This window comes from Xenopus laevis, chromosome 1S, assembly GCF_017654675.1.
Source record: "Xenopus laevis strain J_2021 chromosome 1S, Xenopus_laevis_v10.1, whole genome shotgun sequence".
In the NCBI taxonomy this organism is placed as follows: Eukaryota; Metazoa; Chordata; class Amphibia; order Anura; family Pipidae; genus Xenopus; species Xenopus laevis.
Genome location: NC_054372.1, coordinates 61,884,182 through 61,902,165, shown reverse-complemented (window position 1 = coordinate 61,902,165; position 17,984 = coordinate 61,884,182). Strand labels below are relative to the sequence as shown.

General features: G+C 41.6%; 1 protein-coding gene across 1 annotated transcript in view; it reads right to left on the bottom strand.

Annotated features, from left to right (window-relative positions):
* Positions 1-14,004, bottom strand: part of tacr3.S (tachykinin receptor 3 S homeolog) — a 75,127-nt gene extending 61,123 nt beyond the window's left edge. Inside the window, exon 1 of the mRNA XM_018243388.2 lies at positions 13,331-14,004. Within this exon, the coding sequence (XP_018098877.1) occupies positions 13,331-13,770 (440 nt within the window). The 5' untranslated portion in view covers positions 13,771-14,004. The remainder of the gene's footprint in view (positions 1-13,330) is intronic.
* Positions 14,005-17,984: the final 3,980 nt, after the last annotated feature.

Below are 17,984 nucleotides of genomic sequence, written 5' to 3'. Positions count from 1 at the left end.
AAAATGTTTTCGCCGTTTCGCAAATTTTTCTTCGAATTATCTGAGAATGCTGCTGTGTTTTGTGTTCATTTTAAGGTGAACTACCTCTTTTAACTGTAACCTGATTGTTATGAACTTGCTTTTACCAACCATGCAATTTGAATTGAATTGAGTGAGAATTATCCAGTATTGTGTCAGTCATTTGCTTTTATGTAGAACAGAGAATTTGCATTGTGGTTACTTGATATTACATTGCAATCAGCCATCAGAACAATGGGCATATCCTTAATGCATCTAGATATAGACAGGATATGAAGCCGTTTGTATACAAAAGAAGAAGATCTTCATTAAAGGATTTTCTTAAATAATTGGGCAGTTTTTTATCTTCCCCAATGATGCTGAACTACAGCTCCCTACATGCTTAACCCGCGATAATATGTTGGGGTAGTCCAACAACATTTGGCTTGTTGTAAGGGTTGCCATTTGGCCAGTATTTTATTGGCCTGCCGGTAAAAATGATGGTTGATCCTAATGTTATTAATAGGGAAAAAAGATAAATATATAGGAAGGCTGCAATTTTTTTTTCCAGAAAAGGTGCCAACCCTAGTTGTTGTTTATGGTGATGCAAAAGTGTATACATCACATTTTAATTTAAATTAGAATAGAAGGACAACCCTAAATGTCTTACAATATCAATGTTGATGAACCATCTAGCAGGGGCTGAATGTCTTCTGTTGCTTCAATGCTGTGTAGCAAAAACATAGCCCCCTGATGTTTTACAAATTAGTTCCATCCCCATCCCTATAGCCCTGTAGCATTTGTAGGCGATTTTTCAGCCAATCACAGGGGAAGTCAATAAATTTCCTTACAGGTAGTTTAACTTTGCTTTGATTAGTTGCAACTCTTGTTTAAGCTTAAAAATGTAATGGCATGTTCCCCGTTATAATTTTTTATATTTTTTTTTTCTTATTTTCCAGGTATTCCTTTTGTAGGGAAGAAAAGTGTCAAGGAATATGGTGAATTATGTGGCACACCTCAGACCCTAATCCACAGGATTTAATGGTTAAGGCAGTGCTGGGCCAGGCCGGCTGAGAGCCCTAGGCAAGCACCCCACGGTGCAGGTGTGCTTGAGCAAATGGGTATGTGGGCGGGTATGTGCATGAGCTAACAGGTGAACATACACCATTTGTCTATGGGGGAGTGCACCAGAACACCAGTGCCGATTGTGGGGACATGGCTAGGGACATGGGGTAGTTGACAAAGCGGTATGTGCCTAGTTGTTGTGCTCCCAGTGTTGTGCTCTAGGCATGTGCCACTTCTGTCTACCCCTAGTTACAGCCATACAGGGCCAGATTTCAAAATTGAGCTGCAACCATGCCACCCATTAGGGATGTAGCGAACGTCGGAAAAAAGTTCGCGAACATATTCGCGAACTTGCGTCAAAAATGCGAACGGTTCGCGAACGTCGCGAACCCCATAGACTTCAATGGGAAGGCGAATTTTAAAAGCTAGAAAAGACATTTCTGGCCAGAAAAATGATTTTAAAGTTGTTTAAAGGGTGCAACGACCTGGACAGTGGCATGCCAGAGGGGGATCAAGGGCAAAAATGTATCGGAAAAATACATTGTTGACACAGCGCTGCGTTTTGTGCTGTAAAGGGCAGAAATCACACTACATTTCTAAACCTGTGTAATAAAATGCTTTAAAACGTCCGGCGTCTACATGTAAAGGTTACAGCCTGTTCACACGCAAAGACGAAACGCGGCGCTTACTGCAACGCAAAAAAACGCAAAGAGCTTTAATGAATGATACCGTCAAGTGAGCAAATGATAGTTGTTAATTACTAGTTGAGCTTGTCACCTCCAGGATGTTCGTCCTGTTGGTGGCAATATTTCTGTAGTGGTGTGTTTAGCAGTCACCGTGCTTGTGCGCACGTGCACGGTCAGGCAGAGGTAATTCAATGTACAGTGAAGTGAACCAAAAAACACTGATTCTGCAGTGTGGGCCCAGTTTTGGTCTACTTTATTGATCGCCTGCGGTGACCATAAAAGATGCGATTTTGCCACTGTTGCAGAACCCTGAAAAATTAGGCATGTGTACTTTCCTGAAAAATAATGTTTTTTTTGTCGCAGCCACTGAACCAGAAGGCCAGAAACAATATGCCATATAAATGCTGAAAATATTCATTTTTTTTTGTCGCAGCCACTGCAGCACAGAGGCCAGAAAAAATATGCCATATAAATGCAAACAATATTAATTTTTTTTTGTCGCAGCCACTGCAGCACAGAGGCCAGGAAAAATATGCCATATAAATGCAAACAATATTAATTTTTTTTTGTCGCAGCCACTGCAGCACAGAGGCCAGAAAAAATATGCCATATAAATGCAAACAATATTAATTTTTTTTTGTCGCAGCCACTGCAGCACAGAGGCCAGGAAAAATATGCCATATAAATGCAAACAATATTAATTTTTTTTGTCGCAGCCACTGCAGCACAGAGGCCAGAAAAAATATGCCATATAAATGCAAACAATATTAATTTTTTTTTGTCGCAGCCACTGCAGCACAGAGGCCAGAAAAAATATGCCATATAAATGCTGAAAATATTCATTTATTTTTGTCGCAGCCACTGCAGCACAGAGGCCAGGAAAAATATGCCATATAAATGCTGAAAATATTCATTTATTTTTGTCGCAGCCACTGAAGCACAGAGGCCAGAAACAATATGCCATATAAATGCTGAAAATATTCATTTATTTTTGTCACAGCCACTGCAGCACAGAGGCCAGAAAAAATATGCCATACAAATGATGAAAATATTCATTTATTTTTGTCGCAGCCACTGAAGCACAGAGGCCAGAAACAATATGCCATATAAATGCTGAAAATATTCATTTTTTTTGTCACAGCCACTGAAGCACAGAGGCCAGAAACAATATGCCATATAAATGCTGAAAATATTCATTTTTTTTGTCACAGCCACTGAAGCACAGAGGCCAGAAAAAAATATGCCATATAAATGCTGAAAATATTCATTTATTTTTGTCGCAGCCACTGAAGCACAGAGGCCAGAAACAATATGCCATATAAATGCTGAAAATATTTTTTTTTTTTGTCACAGCCACTGCAGCACAGAGGCCAGAAAAAATATGCCATACAAATGATGAAAATATTCATTTATTTTTGTCGCAGCCACTGAAGCACAGAGGCCAGAAACAATATGCCATATAAATGCTGAAAATATTCATTTTTTTTTGTCGCAGCCACTGAAGCACAGAGGCCAGAAAAACTCAGGATTTACCTGGATTCAAATTAAACCAGTAGGGTTTGCACCCTAGTTTGTAACGGTGGTGGAGGGAGGAGGACGCTAAAGGACAGCTGTGTGTGGAGTCATGAGGCGTGCAGAGAAGGACAGCTGCATGGGGAGTCAGAAACTCAGAACAAGTCTTCCGGCGTGCAGTAACCCTCCGAGATCCACCCCTCATTCATTTTAATAAAGGTCAGGTAATCCACACTTTTGTGACCTAGGCGAGTTCTCTTCTCAGTTACAATCCCTCCTGCTGCACTGAAGGTCCTTTCTGAGAGGACACTTGAGGCGGGGCAAGACAAGAGGTTCATGGCAAATTGTGACAGCTCTGGCCACAGATCAAGCCTGCGCACCCAGTAGTCCAGGGGTTCATCGCTCCTCAGAGTGTCGATATCTGCAGTTAATGCCAGGTAGTCCGCTACCTGCCGGTTGAGGCGTTCTTTGAGGGTGGATCCAGAAGGGTTCTGGCGCTGCCTTGGACAAAAAAACATTTGCATGTCTGACGTTACAGAGTGGCCAAAGTGCTTTGTCCTTGCAGGTGCGCTCGTGGCAGGATTACTGGCACCTCTGCCCCTGGAATGTTGATGAGTTCCTGAAGTGACATCACCCTTAAAAGCATTGTACAACATGTTTTGCAGGCTGGTTTGTAAATGCAGCATCCTTTCAGACTTGTGGTATGTTGGTAACATTTCTGCCACTTTATGCTTGTACCGAGGGTCTAGTAGAGTCGCGACCCAGTACAGGTCCTTCTCCTTAAGCCTCTTGATACGGGGGTCCTTCAACAGGCATGACAGCATGAAAGACCCCATTCTCACAAGGTTGGATGCAGAGGTATCCATCTCCGCTTCCTCGTTATCAAGGACTGCATCATCCACGGTCTCCTCCCCCCAGCCACGTACAAGACCAGGGGTCCCCAAAAGGTCACCACTAGCCCCCTGTGAAGCCTGCTCCTGTTGGTCCTCCTCCTCCACAAAGCCACCTTCCTCCTCTGACTCCACTTCTGACACCTCTCCCTGCATTGCAGCAGGTGCCTGGGTTCGTTCTGGTGATTCCGACCAGAAATCGTGCGCTTCCTGCTCCTCGTCACGCTGGTCTACAGCCTCATCTGTCACTCGTCGCACGGCACGCTCCAGGAAGAAAGCAAAGGGTATTAGGTCGCTGATGGTGCCTTCGGTGCGACTGACCATGTTTGTAACCTCTTCAAAAGGGCGCATGAGCCTGCAGGCATCGCGCATAAGCACCCAGTAACGGGGGAAAAAAATCCCCAGCTCTGCAGATCCAGTTCTACCACCCAGTTCAAACAGGTATTCGTTGACGGCTCTTTGTTGTTGCAGCAGACGTTCCAACATGAGGAGCGTTGAATTCCAGCGAGTCTGGCTGTCGCAAATCAAACGCCTGACTGGCATGTTGTACCGCTGCTGAATGTCAGCAAGGCGTGCCATGGCTGTATAGGAACGTCTGAAATGGGCCGACACCTTCCTGGACTGCCTGAGAACGTCCTGGAATCCTGGGTACTTTGAGACAAAACATTGGACTATTAAATTCAGAACATGTGCCATGCAGGGCACATGTGTTAAATTGCCCAGTCTCAGTGCTGCCAACAGATTGCTTCCATTGTCACACACCACTTTTCCGATCTTCAGTTGGTGTGGGGTCAGCCACCGATCGGCCTGTGACTGCAGAGATGACAGGAGTACAGATCCGGTATGGTTTCTGCTTTCCAGGCACGTCATCCCCAAGACAGCATGACAACGGCGTACCTGGCACGTCGCATAGCCTAGGGGGAGCTGGGGGTGCACAGGTTTGGAGGAGGAGGACCCAGCAGCAGAGGAGGAAGAAGAGGAAGAAGACGAGGTAGAGAGCGAAGGAGGAGTAGAGGTGGTGGCAGAACCGCGTGCAATCCGTGGCGGTGACACCAACTCCACTGTCGTTGTTGAGCCACACATTCCCTGCTTCCCAGCCATTACCAAGTTCACCCAGTGGGCAGTGTAGGTGACATACCTGCCCTGACCATGCTTGGAGGACCATGCATCAGTAGTCATATGGACCTTTGGCCCAACACTAAGTGACAGAGATGCGGTGACTTGGCTCTGCACATGGTGGTACAGGTGTGGTATTCCCTTTTTTGAATAAAAATTGCGGCTGGGTACCTTCCACTGCGGTGTCCCAATTGCTACAAATTTGCGGAAGGCCTCAGAGTCCACCAGCTGGTATGGTAAAAGCTGGCGGGCTAAGAGTGCAGACAAGCCAGCTGTCAGACGCCGGGCAAGGGGGTGACTCGCAGACATTGGCTTCTTACGCTCAAACATGGCCCTCACAGAAACTTGGCTGGGGGCAGATGACTGGGAATGGGAACTGGTGGTCAAGGTGGAAGGCGAAGTGGAGGGTGGTTCAGACGGGTCAAGGACAGCAGAGGTAGAGCAGTAAGATGCTGGACCAGAAGGAGGGTGGCTTTTAGTTTGCCTGTTGCCTTTGAGGTGTTGCTCCCAAAGTGCTTTGTGCTTGCCGTTCATGTGCCTTCGCATAGAAGTTGTACCTATGTGGCTGTTGGGCTTCCCAAGACTCAGTTTCTGACTGCACTCATTGCAAATTACAACGCTTTTGTCAGAGGCACACATATTAAAAAAATCCCACACTGCTGACCTTTTTGAAGCTGGCAATCTGGCGGTAACAGTAGAAGTTGGCGGCGTTGGCGGCAATGGCGGGTGCGTTGGCCGGCTGACCACAGGTGCCGATACATGTTGTTGCCCTACTGTTCCCTGCGAGCTGTCCTCCCTGCTTCTTCCAAGTCTTATTCTCCTCCTGCCTCTCTGACTCTCCGTCTCTCCATCTGAACTATCCTCCTCTTACTCTCTTCTACTGGGCACCCACAAAACATCAATCTCCTCATCATCATTCTCCTCAGATGCATCAATTTCTTCTGACAGCTCACAGAAGGAAGCAGCAGCGGGGACCTCCTCATCACTCATTATGTCCATCTCTGTTGTGTTCTCTGCCAGAATTAAATCTGGTGTAACGTCCTCATCTCCTTCATCTTCTTCTGCCAATAATGGTTGCGCATCACTCAGTTCAAGAAACTCATGTGAAAATAACTCCTCTGACTCCAGTGAAGAAGGGGCGCCGGTGGTGGAGGAAGTGTTACGTGGGGTGGCCATAGCAGTGGAGGATGAGGATGTTGTGGTAAAGTTAGAAACGGTAGAGGATGGGGTGTGCTGTGTAAGCCAGTCAACTACCTCTTCAGCATTTTGGGAGTTCAGGGTCATTGCCTTTTTAAAACTGGGCAATTTCCTAGGGCCACAGGATAGCATAGCAGCACGGCCCCTAGTGCCTCTGCGTGGCGGCCTGCCTTTGCCTGGCATTATTTTTAAAACAAAAACAACAACAACAACTCAGGTGCTGTTTCTGGAGACGGTATTATTATTGATATTTAGACGGAATGTGAACAAGCTCACACAGCTAAGTGGCAGTGGTTTGAAGAACACACTGGGCAAATAATGCCTGCAAGGTCAACGTATACACTACAGCAGTGGTGGATACGGAATATATTATTGCTGCTTGAAAAACGTCACTCAGGTGCTGTTTCTGGAGACGGTATTATTATTGATATTTAGACAGAATGTGAACAAGCTCACACAGCTAAGTGGCAGTGGTTTGAAGAACACACTGGGCAAATAATGCCTGCAAGGTCAACGTATACACTACAGCAGTGGTGGATACGGAATATATTATTGCTGCTTGAAAAACGTCACTCAGGTGCTGTTTCTGGAGACTGTATTATTATTGATATTTAGACAGAATGTGAACAAGCTCACACAGCTAAGTGGCAGTGGTTTGAAGAACACACTGGGCAAATAATGCCTGCAAGGTCAACGTATACACTACAGCAGTGGTGGATACGGAATATATTATTGCTGCTTGAAAAACGTCATTCAGGTGGTGTTTCTGGAGACGGTATTATTATTGATATTTAGACAGAATGTGAACAAGCTCACACAGCTAAGTGGCAGTGGTTTGAAGAACACACTGGGCAAATAATGCCTGCAAGGTCAACGTATACACTACAGCAGTGGTGGATACGGAATATATTATTGCTGCTTGAAAAACGTCACTCAGGTGCTGTTTCTGGAGATGGTATTATTATTGATATTTAGACAGAATGTGAACAAGCTCACACAGCTAAGTGGCAGTGGTTTGAAGAACACACTGGGCAAATAATGCCTGCAAGGTCAACGTATACACTACAGCAGTGGTGGATACGGAATATATTATTGCTGCTTGAAAAACGTCACTCAGGTGCTGTTTCTGGAGACGGTATTATTATTGATATTTAGAAAGAATGTGAACAAGCTCACACAGCTAAGTGGCAGTGGTTTGAAGAACACACTGGGCAAATAATGCCTGCAAGGTCAACGTATACACTACAGCAGTAGTGGATACGGAATATATTATTGCTGCTTGAAAAACGTCACTCAGGTGCTGTTTCTGGAGACGGTATTATTATTGATATTTAGACAGAATGTGAACAAGCTCACACAGCTAAGTGGCAGTGGTTTGAAGAACACACTGGGCAAATAATGCCTGCAAGGTCAACGTATACACTACAGCAGTGGTGGATACGGAATATATTATTGCTGCTTGAAAAACGTCACTCAGGTGGTGTTTCTGGAGACGGTATTATTATTGATATTTAGACAGAATGTGAACAAGCTCACACAGCTAAGTGGCAGTGGTTTGAAGAACACACTGGGCAAATAATGCCTGCAAGGTCAACGTATACACTACAGCAGTGGTGGATACGGAATATATTATTGCTGCTTGAAAAACGTCACTCAGGTGCTGTTTCTGGAGACGGTATTATTATTGATATTTAGACAGAATGTGAACAAGCTTACACAGCTAGATGGCAGTTGTTTGAAAATGAAGAACACACTGGGCAAATAATGCCTACAAGTGCACTACTATTGGTGCACTACTATGAAGAACAGCAAACAGCACTATACACGTTAAAGAACAGTAAGATAAGTAAAATAAAAAAAAAATTATATGTATATTAAAAAAAAAATTTCAGGTTGGTGCTGCTGAACTACTAGGAGCAGCACAGTAGCACACCAGTCCCACTCCCCAACACTGCTAGACTAATAGCACTGGGCTCTTATAGTAGCAACTAGCAAAGTAAAAAAAGAAAATAAAAGCAGTCCTTACAAGGACTATTGGGTTATTACAGCAGTCAGCAGATGAGATCAGAAGAGATCAGTGCCCACAGCAGGCAGCTACATACAGAGCACTGCAGTAGAAGGTAGATTACTAGCCAGCAAAGCTACCTAACCTAAAATGTCCCTCAAATCCCTGCAGACTTCTGTCCCTCCAATACAGAGCAGTATCAAGTAGATTACTAGCCAGCAAACTTACTATCAACTGTCCCTCAAATCAGTGAAATCACTAACAGCTCTCTCCCTACACTAGCTCTTCCAAGCACACACAGGCAGAATGAAAAAACGCTGCAGGGCTTCAGTTTATATATGGAAGGGGAGTGGTCCAGGGGGTGTGGGGGTGGTCCAGGAGGGAGAGCTTCCTGATTGGCTGCCATGTATCTGCTGGTCTGGGGTGAGAGGGCAAAAAAAAAGCGCCAGGTATGGCGAACCCAAAATGGCGAACGTCGCGCGACGTTCGCGAACATTCGGCGAGCGCGAACAGTCGATGTTCGCGCGAACAAGTTTGCCGGCGAACAGTCCGCGACATCCCTACCACCCATGCCCACCCACATGTCTAGTAACCCAATGCTCCTGAATTGCGTTTATTTTCTTATAGGAAATGTATTACTTATGAATATGTATAGAAGGATGTTGGTTCTTGCCCCTGACAGATGTTGGTGGAATCTGAGAAGGTCATTAAAATTCTTGATCAACAAACAGTATTTGTTGAATATTCACATGTTATTATTTACTCCAATAAAACATGACAATTTAAATCAGCAATCAAAATTAATACACAAATGGAACGTATAAGGTAAGCAAATGCTACAGTAAAGGCTGTTAAAGCTTAACATCCAATGTAATTAATATTTTCCTGCCACGTGGATAAGCTCTTTGAATTGAACTGTATAACATGTGACTATAGTAGAAATAATGTTATTCTGTTTTAAGTACATGACTGACTCCCTGATCAGCACTGACTGAACATATACATGTTTCTGGTTCTTACTGCCCACGTCACTGGAGCTCAATGGGCATTACAAGTCTGAAGAAAGGGATTAGTTTAGGCAATTCCAATGTGCGGATATCCAGCTGCTTTTCTAGTTTATCAGGTTGGAGAGCTCGGTATTACAGCAGCTAAACTAGAGGGTGTGATGATTGCTTTGATTGTTTTCATGTTACAAAGGATTAAAATGTCACATGGAATGGTGAGCTTTACTCCAGGCTTCATAGATTCAGAGGCAGATTATACACTAGGAGATCGATGCTTAGTGCCCAGGCAGTTAGGTATTAGGGATCCAATGCAGCGGTTATTAATATAGTCAAATAACACCCAATTTTCTAAAAATAATGTTAGTAGAAGTAGGCATGCTGTAAAGTACAACTTCCTAAATTTAGTGCTTTTAATGAATTCTAATTGGTCTCTGATGCCAACCTGCAGGAAGATTGGCAGCGATTTGCCTGCCAGCAGAAGTAGGTTCATACAGTGTGAAAGATTTGAGCACTTGGCAGGGAGAGCCAGGAGAGAATGTTCTTTTTTTAATAAAGCCTGGTGTAAAGGTCTAGCTAATAGTGACCATTATAATCTGTTATTGCTGGACAGGGTACGTTTACCCTGAAATAGCTGTTTCTATCTGTATATTCATCGTATTCATTCTGGCTCTGATCTTTTCATTGATACATTGCTGATTCCTGATTTAACTCTTACCTTCTTTTCACACAAGCTGTGCAATCTGTTGTGGTTGCTATCTCCATGGAGCTTTTAACTCCACATTCCCAAAAAACATCACTTCAGGCAAAGTGGCAGAAGAGACAGGGAGAGAGGACCAAACAGTTAAGGATTTGCTAAGTGATGGAGCTAAGGGATAAGGGAAACATAAATTCCAATTTATTTCCAATTGCAGATAAGCAGGAGGCTGCAGAGCCAAGGCTTATTATACAGGACTGGCAGGAAAAGAGAAGAAATACTACAATCGACATGAAAAGGAGAGTGGGAGTTAATAACTCTTATTATAAAGCTGTGCTCTCTGCGCATAGAATGGCTATAATCTATGCCATATTTATATGTGCAGAATTATTCTGAAACAGAATTAAGCAGATTTATGATACGAATCACACCACTCTATAGAGACACTTCCTTTGTATATATTTTCTATGTTGTTTAGAACGAAAAGTTGCATGTAACTACTGTAGTTCATTTGCTTGATATATTTGTGTGTGAATTTCATGGGAAAGAGAGTTAAAGGGATGGTTTTGTATACTTCATCTGCAAACTGCCATGATCTATTTGCATAACATGCTTGGTGGGTTGGTTGCAGGACTTAAATGCACTCTATATTGTTATTGAATCTGGCTGAACAAAGCCAAGCACTCCAGCGGAGGTTTAAAGGGGAATAGCAATACAGTTCATTGTACAGGAATGGGATCCGTTATCCGGAAGCCCGTTATCCATAAAGTTCAGAATAACGGAAAAGCTGTCTCCCGTTGACTCCATTATAATCAAATAATCCAATCTTTAAAAATGATTTACTTTTTCTCAGTAATAATAAAACAGTACCTTGTACTTGATCCAAACTAAGATATAATTAATCCGTATTGGAAGCAGAACCAACCTATTGGGTTTATTTAATGTTTACATGATTTTCTAGTAGATTTACAAAAAAATCTGTAAAACCCCAGGTCCCGAGCATTCTGGATAACAGGTCCAATACCTGTGTATGAAGAAATTGCTAAGCACAGTATTTCAGGGGCTGATGCCTGAGAAATAAAAATGTGATTGCCACTATTTATTAAAGGGCACCTGTTGGCAAAAAACATTTTCGCCAACCAAAGTTATGGGCTAACACCCATACTTTGGTTGGGGGTAACAGTTGTTTTTTTTTAATTTTTTTTTTTTAAATGCCCTCCGCCAACACTAGGCCACCCGCACTGGAAGGGGCCTCCCTGTATGAGTGTCCATAGTGGGGTACATGCATGTGCATAATGAGCGAATGCTGCAACTTGCTCATTATGTGCATGTGTGTGATGTCAGAAGCGCATTATATGCATGCGTTATGCACGACATGACTGACCGCACGACAGCAGCAAAAAAAACCTACTGTAACTGAAACCGGAGTGCGGGCTATAATAACCTGCACCTTTTGTTGGGGATAATATTTTGGACCAACAAGTTCCCTTTAAGCCTGGTTATAGACTAAGTTGTGGCGTGTGTGGGCTAAACTATACCCATATATTAGGGCAAGTACATATATATTTTACTTTATGTATATGTGTATATACAGTATGTGTATATTTTAAATGAGTGAATGCAGAGATTGGGCATATTACATTTTGTATTGCCTACTATACAGCGTTGGGGCATTATGGAAGAGGTACAGTAAATATGTTCCCTAGACACATCAACTTTCAAATCTTTCCTATGATAGGTTTATGTCCCCACTATCTGTGCAGTTAAATCTAGAATACTAGCAGTTGTAGTTACTATAATTATTAATACTTATATTTTTAAGATTTTGGTTTATTTACATACAAATAATGGTGGATACAGGTGCTTCAGTTGGTTCTGCTTATTAGACATTACTTTGTTCAGTGTAGACAGACAAACTATGGTAGATAGAGCTATGAAATATGCTAGTTGCAATGCTGGTCATCTGTTTAGTGCACTAACTGCAGAAGGCATGGTGTATATCTACATACAGAAAAAAAAATACATATGATATCAGTGAACAGAAAGTTGGGAAGGAGGACCCCCTTATCTTTACCCTTTTTAGGGGAGGAATGCCCCTAAATCTCTACCATCCAAAGGTCCCATTTTATCTTAATCTATATTTTCATAGATGGAAGGAAGAACACACAATTGCTTTGATGTTTAACATGGAATTTTACTTGGACTCTAAGGGATTAAATTCAGTATAAAGGGGTCTGGTTTGTTTCTTTAAATTGTTTGTGTGAGTCAACTGGATTAGCTGTGTGATTCAAATCCCTCAAGTGCTAAAGAGTCGCCTGATCAGGTTTGCGCACAGAGAACATTGTATTGGTTCCACAAATGTGTCATTTTTTCTTTAATTTGTCTTGGCATGTTTAATTTATTCAGCCATCAGTGCCAATAATCAATCACTTAGCAGACCAGAGCTGGCCCTTTGTCACATGCAGCTGATTCTGAATTTACATTTGCTCTCTGGAGAACTAAGCAACAGTTAACTCTACACACACATTCCACAGAATCTATAAAAGCACCACAGCTGCACAGTCTAACACTAGCGAATCCACATGCAGTTTCAGTCAGGGGATCGATAGGAAATTGTGAACTAGAGAATGCCAGCCTTTCATTATGTAAAGACACATTAAATCAGAGGCAGGCCATTAATTGCTCCCAGATATTTGTGCAGTACATCATATATTTGAATGGGTGTATTGTGCAGAGATCTTGCATATAACTTTGTGCATTGCCCTCAATGCAGCTGTGTGGCAATAAATATGTATGTGGGGGGGATGTTAGAGGACAGTAAAAAAAAATAAAAAAATAAAAAAAAATATATATATATATATATATATATATCTATGCTAAATAAGCTTTAACTGATTTCTACAGGATATAGTTTAGATGTACATACGATATATGTTTCATCTCTGTCTTCTAAGCAATAGGCTGGAGGTGAGCAAAAAATAAAAAATCTACAATGCCAATACATCTCATACAGACTTCCCACTACAGCAAGTATAATCCTAAACTAGCACAGTTTCCCAACTTCTTGTTTCTGGGACAACAATGACAAAAAACAATATGTTTAACCATAGATAGTGTTCATGAAATAGGATATGCAAGTATCATCATCAGTCATCATGGCTTACCTATCCACAGCTATCGCAGACATGGAGTAAATACTAGCAAATATGGAGGTGATAGGGAAGAAGTTGTGAAATCTGCAGTACGCCTCTCCAAAGTACCACTCATTGTGCAGGGCATAAATGAAATTCACCAGTGTGTTAAAAGCTGCCATGGAGGCATCTGAGAAAGCCAAGTTCACCAGGAAGTAGTTGGTCACTGTTCTCATTCTTTTGTGGGCCAGGATGATCCAAATGACAATGATGTTTCCGAACACAGCCACGGCTACCATGGATCCATAAGCCAGAGACCACAGGGCGATACGCCAAGGAGGCTGCACAAACTTGTGAGACACAGGGGAACTCACATTTCTCTGAGTGCTGTTCGGCCATAACACCCCTTCCCCCAGAGGAGCGAAAATTCCAATGACTTCTCCAGAAGTAAGGTTTGTGGGCATGGAGGTCATTCTTTCTTTAAATGTTCAGTATGCCAACAAACTCTGCAGCTATGCTAAGGCTTTTCAACTTCAGTACAGTAATGTAAACAGAAGATCCTTGAATAGAGAACTAAAAGCTGTGAGCATTTTCTGGGTAACAAGTTAAAAAAAAGCTCACCATGACAGTTTAAAAGCTGAAAGCTTGGCAAGAACCGCGCTTCATTCAAAGCAAGTTCTTCCCAATGTGCTGAGAGCTAGAACAAAATGTAGCAGCTGGTGTGAGCCTTTTATAGAAAAGGGTCCTCCTATGTCTAGGAAAGCTCAGTGAAATCATAGGGAGGGAGGGGGTCTGGGCTATGCATGCAAAGTACTGCTCCTCTGCTACTAACACATAAACAGGTAAGGGCAGTGGGACTGTGACACAGCAACAGAGCCTGTTGTGTATTCCTGTCACTTGCTGCCATCCTTTTCCATGATCTGCATCGCTGCATTTATATTACATTTTGTATTTTAGTTAACTCCCAGAAAGCTGGAGAGCAAGTGCTCTGTTTGTGTTGGAAACTCTGGAAGGTGCTGTCCATGGTGCTAAATGTATACAGTCAAATATTCATGTTCTGCGCTCCATTTCGAGAGTAACCCATCATATTTCCAAGAGATGGTATCAGTTTAGATCTCACAGTTAGCTTTGGGATGGGGGGAGGGGGGTAGAAGTGCTCCCAGGTTTAGTGGATACACTAAACTATAACCAAAATGCCTTCAATACCAAAATAATTCCAGAAGTGAATTCAGATCATGGCAGAGATTTACCAAACACAGTTTAGATAATGTGGGGCAAATTTATTAACTAGGAATCAAAAAGTAGATGAGCAAATTTCTCTGTTCTGCTTTCATTGTTTTATATTACATTCAGGGTTGTAGAATTTTCATTACTCCTTGTAATTCATTAGTGCATATTGTGCATTTTAATGATGCTTGAATTCATGTTTATAGTATAATTTTCTCTCACTCTAACATTGCTGTATAATAAGCAGCCTTCTGAATATCTGCTACTGGCACCTGTGTTATCCTTTCCTTAAATCTTTGGTGCTCTATCACCTAGGCTGAAGTGACTTTTGTTTTTAGTGAGGCAAGCTTGAAAATTTGGAATACTTTTGAGTTAAAATTAAACATGTCATAGATAGGAGAATACAAGGAACTGTAGCTGGTTCAGTGCTGTAAAGAAAAAAAGCATGAATACAGTTTTTAACAAACAAAACCGACCAGTGAATGCCCAGTCAAACCAGATTATATTAGGCATTTGTGTATGTCAACAATAAAAAAGAACGTCAATACCTTATTTTGCTACAATCGGGGTGTTCTCAAAATATATTCCATGGGGCTGTAGACACTTCACAAAGATCAAATGTTGTGGGACCACATGGCCCTTCCTAAATGATGGGCCATGTGGTCCCAAAAAAGTTTGATCTTTGTAAAGAGTCTACAGACCCATGGAATATATTTTGGGAACACCCAGATTGCAGCAAAATAAGGTATTGGCATTCTTTTTTGTTGTTGTATTCACTGCTGGCATGTGGCTAGGCCAGTGCCTATACCTTTATCCCCTAAACTGGACTGTGTATTTGTGTTTGTCATCCAGTGCCAAATGAACCAAATGCCCCTGTCTCCCCATTGTATTTTCTGGAATGCCAGTCACCCTCCTTATTTTCTTTCTTGCTCCTTTTCCTTTTTAGCAAATGAAGAAAATGGCACTCCATTCATAAAACTCAAAGCTCTTGCTCCTTTACAGAAAGAGGTAGCATAGTCCAAAAGAAAATTCGAAAGCAGGAGCAAGCTGTAGTGGATTTAAGCTACATTTTTAAGGACCAATGCTTTGTTTATACATGTACCTTCCTTTATGACATGACTAAGGGCATGGCTAGGTACAAAGGTTCAAATGGAATACCATAAGAATATATATATATATATATATAATTTATTGTAATCCCTCAGAATTACAGGGCTCATTTACAAGCATAAGTGCAGAGGGTATAGTACAATAGCCACAATGTAGCATTTTTGCACAATTCCAGCTTAATTGTAGAAGGTGGCAATGCACCGGAAAAGACAGTAAAACTGTCACATGCACAACTCCGATGCAATTCCACTGTAAATTTTTTAGTGTTTGAGTGTCGTTATTTCCATCTCTATGCATTAATCTGGCATCTGCAATTGATTCTTTAAACAAAATTTCACTTTATCTATTGATGCAGTAAATCTATCGCCACCTTCGAGCATGGTCATAGCTCCAGGGTTCTACTTTGTTAAGAGACACTGTGTGCAATTTGTGGAAGTGCAGGGAGCAAAAGCAGCTTGCAACAAAAAAGGCTTATATTCTTCCAGGGAGTGTTGCAAGATTGTGTGACCACAACTGAGCTCTGAGGTCCTATATGACCCCTTATATTAATTATTTATTTTTATCCTAAAAAAATGTACATTTTTTGTATGCAGACAGCCTAGCCATTCATAATCCTGTATGCATTTTAACTTGGAATGAGATATGACACAGCTTTTGTGATGGATGTCCTTTCTGTTATCTGTTTGTAAGAATGGATTGTCCTTCATCTTTCTGCTATTCTTACTGACTGTAAATTCCAAACACAGTGTAGATTTTATCTTCTTTGCTGTGAATTTAGACAAAGACAGGCAGCTAGAAGTATAGATTACTGGACCATGGGGCATCACTAGACCTGTCACTAGAGTAGTGGAGTATTACATATCACCACCTGCTTGAGGAAAGATCTGTCCATGCTTGTATATTAATAGGAGACATAAACCTTTCCTTAAACTAGTTTAGGTGTCCCCTAGCTCTCCAAAGTAGGCATATCAAATGCAATTCCAGATTATATTTTTTTTAAAAACATTTAAACTGAGAATCAGTTATATTAGCCCTATGGCTACACACTAGGATTACAAATGTGATAATGTTACTTTCCAGCATTACCCTGTCATCAATTTTCAGAAGTGAGGATATATTACTGCTTAGGTGTAGAGCTAAAGAAAAAATGTTTTGCTGGATAGAGTTAAGTATAAGTATAGGCAATACAAGCAGGATTCGCATTGCAAGATCCTCTTGTATTATTTTGTCCCCTGACCCTGAATGATTTGGAAAATGTTTTTTTTGTGCAGTTTTGCAGTGTCCATATCCGTGGTTGAAGGACTACAGCTTTATGGTTCTGTAATATAGTAGAAAATGTTTACAGTTGTAGTCCAACATATGGCTAGAGGGCATCTGTTATTAAAGGTTTATTATGTTTTCTTAAAGCTAACTTCTGGACGGTGTAAAGCTTTACCCAAAAAAACAAATTGGAAATTTATGTTTAAATAGCAACTGAAGCCCAGAAGACATGCTTCACTACAACACAGAATTTTTGTAACTACATTGTTTGTTCTCACCAAGCTTCGTCTAACCGAGCACTCTGTAGGTCTGCCTTAAGGATTGCAATGCTTTCCTCTCCTCTTAATTCTGCTAGAAATGTTTATTTCTTCCAGCCTAATGGTTTGTTCCCTCTGGGTCTTCAAAGAGGGTGAGAGAGCACAGAAACAGCTGTCATCTCTTAGTGTAGTACTGCATCTTTTTCTTTAGGCATTAGTGCTGTATACTTTTCTTAATATACTGGTGTGTATGTGTGTGTAGCTCTACATACACTAATGTACGTCTATCTCTCTGCCTGCTAGTGTATGTTGCATGTTACAGTACCTGTGTTATTATGCCTCACTGTGCTAGTGGGTGTGAACTTGAACAAGCATATGCTTGGTTACATTTGCATAATTTGTCTTTTTTGAGTGTTTGTTGGCCTGTGAGTATGCCTATTCCAGGCAATTGCTACTAATGCTAATGGTGTGCATTCGTTCTTCACTTGGAAAAGTGATTTAATGAAAAAATAAATGTTGAAAACACAGAATAAAAAGGAGGAATGGTTGAAAATTAACCATTGCAAATAAAAATGGAGAGGGGCAAATATGAATGCAGTGGAGAAACAGGAAAAAAGCAGAAGGCTATAAGAAAAATGTAGAAGGTGGGAGAATAAAGGAAGAAAGCCATAAAAAACAAGAGCTGAAACCTGTTTGAAAACAGAGAAAGAAGCATGCAAGAAGACAGGAGGCAGAGAAAAAACTTAGTAGTAGTCGTTGGAGAAAAAGGCAATGCAAGCATAAGAAAATAACATCAGTGAAATAGAGAACATGAAAGTACATATTAAAAAGAG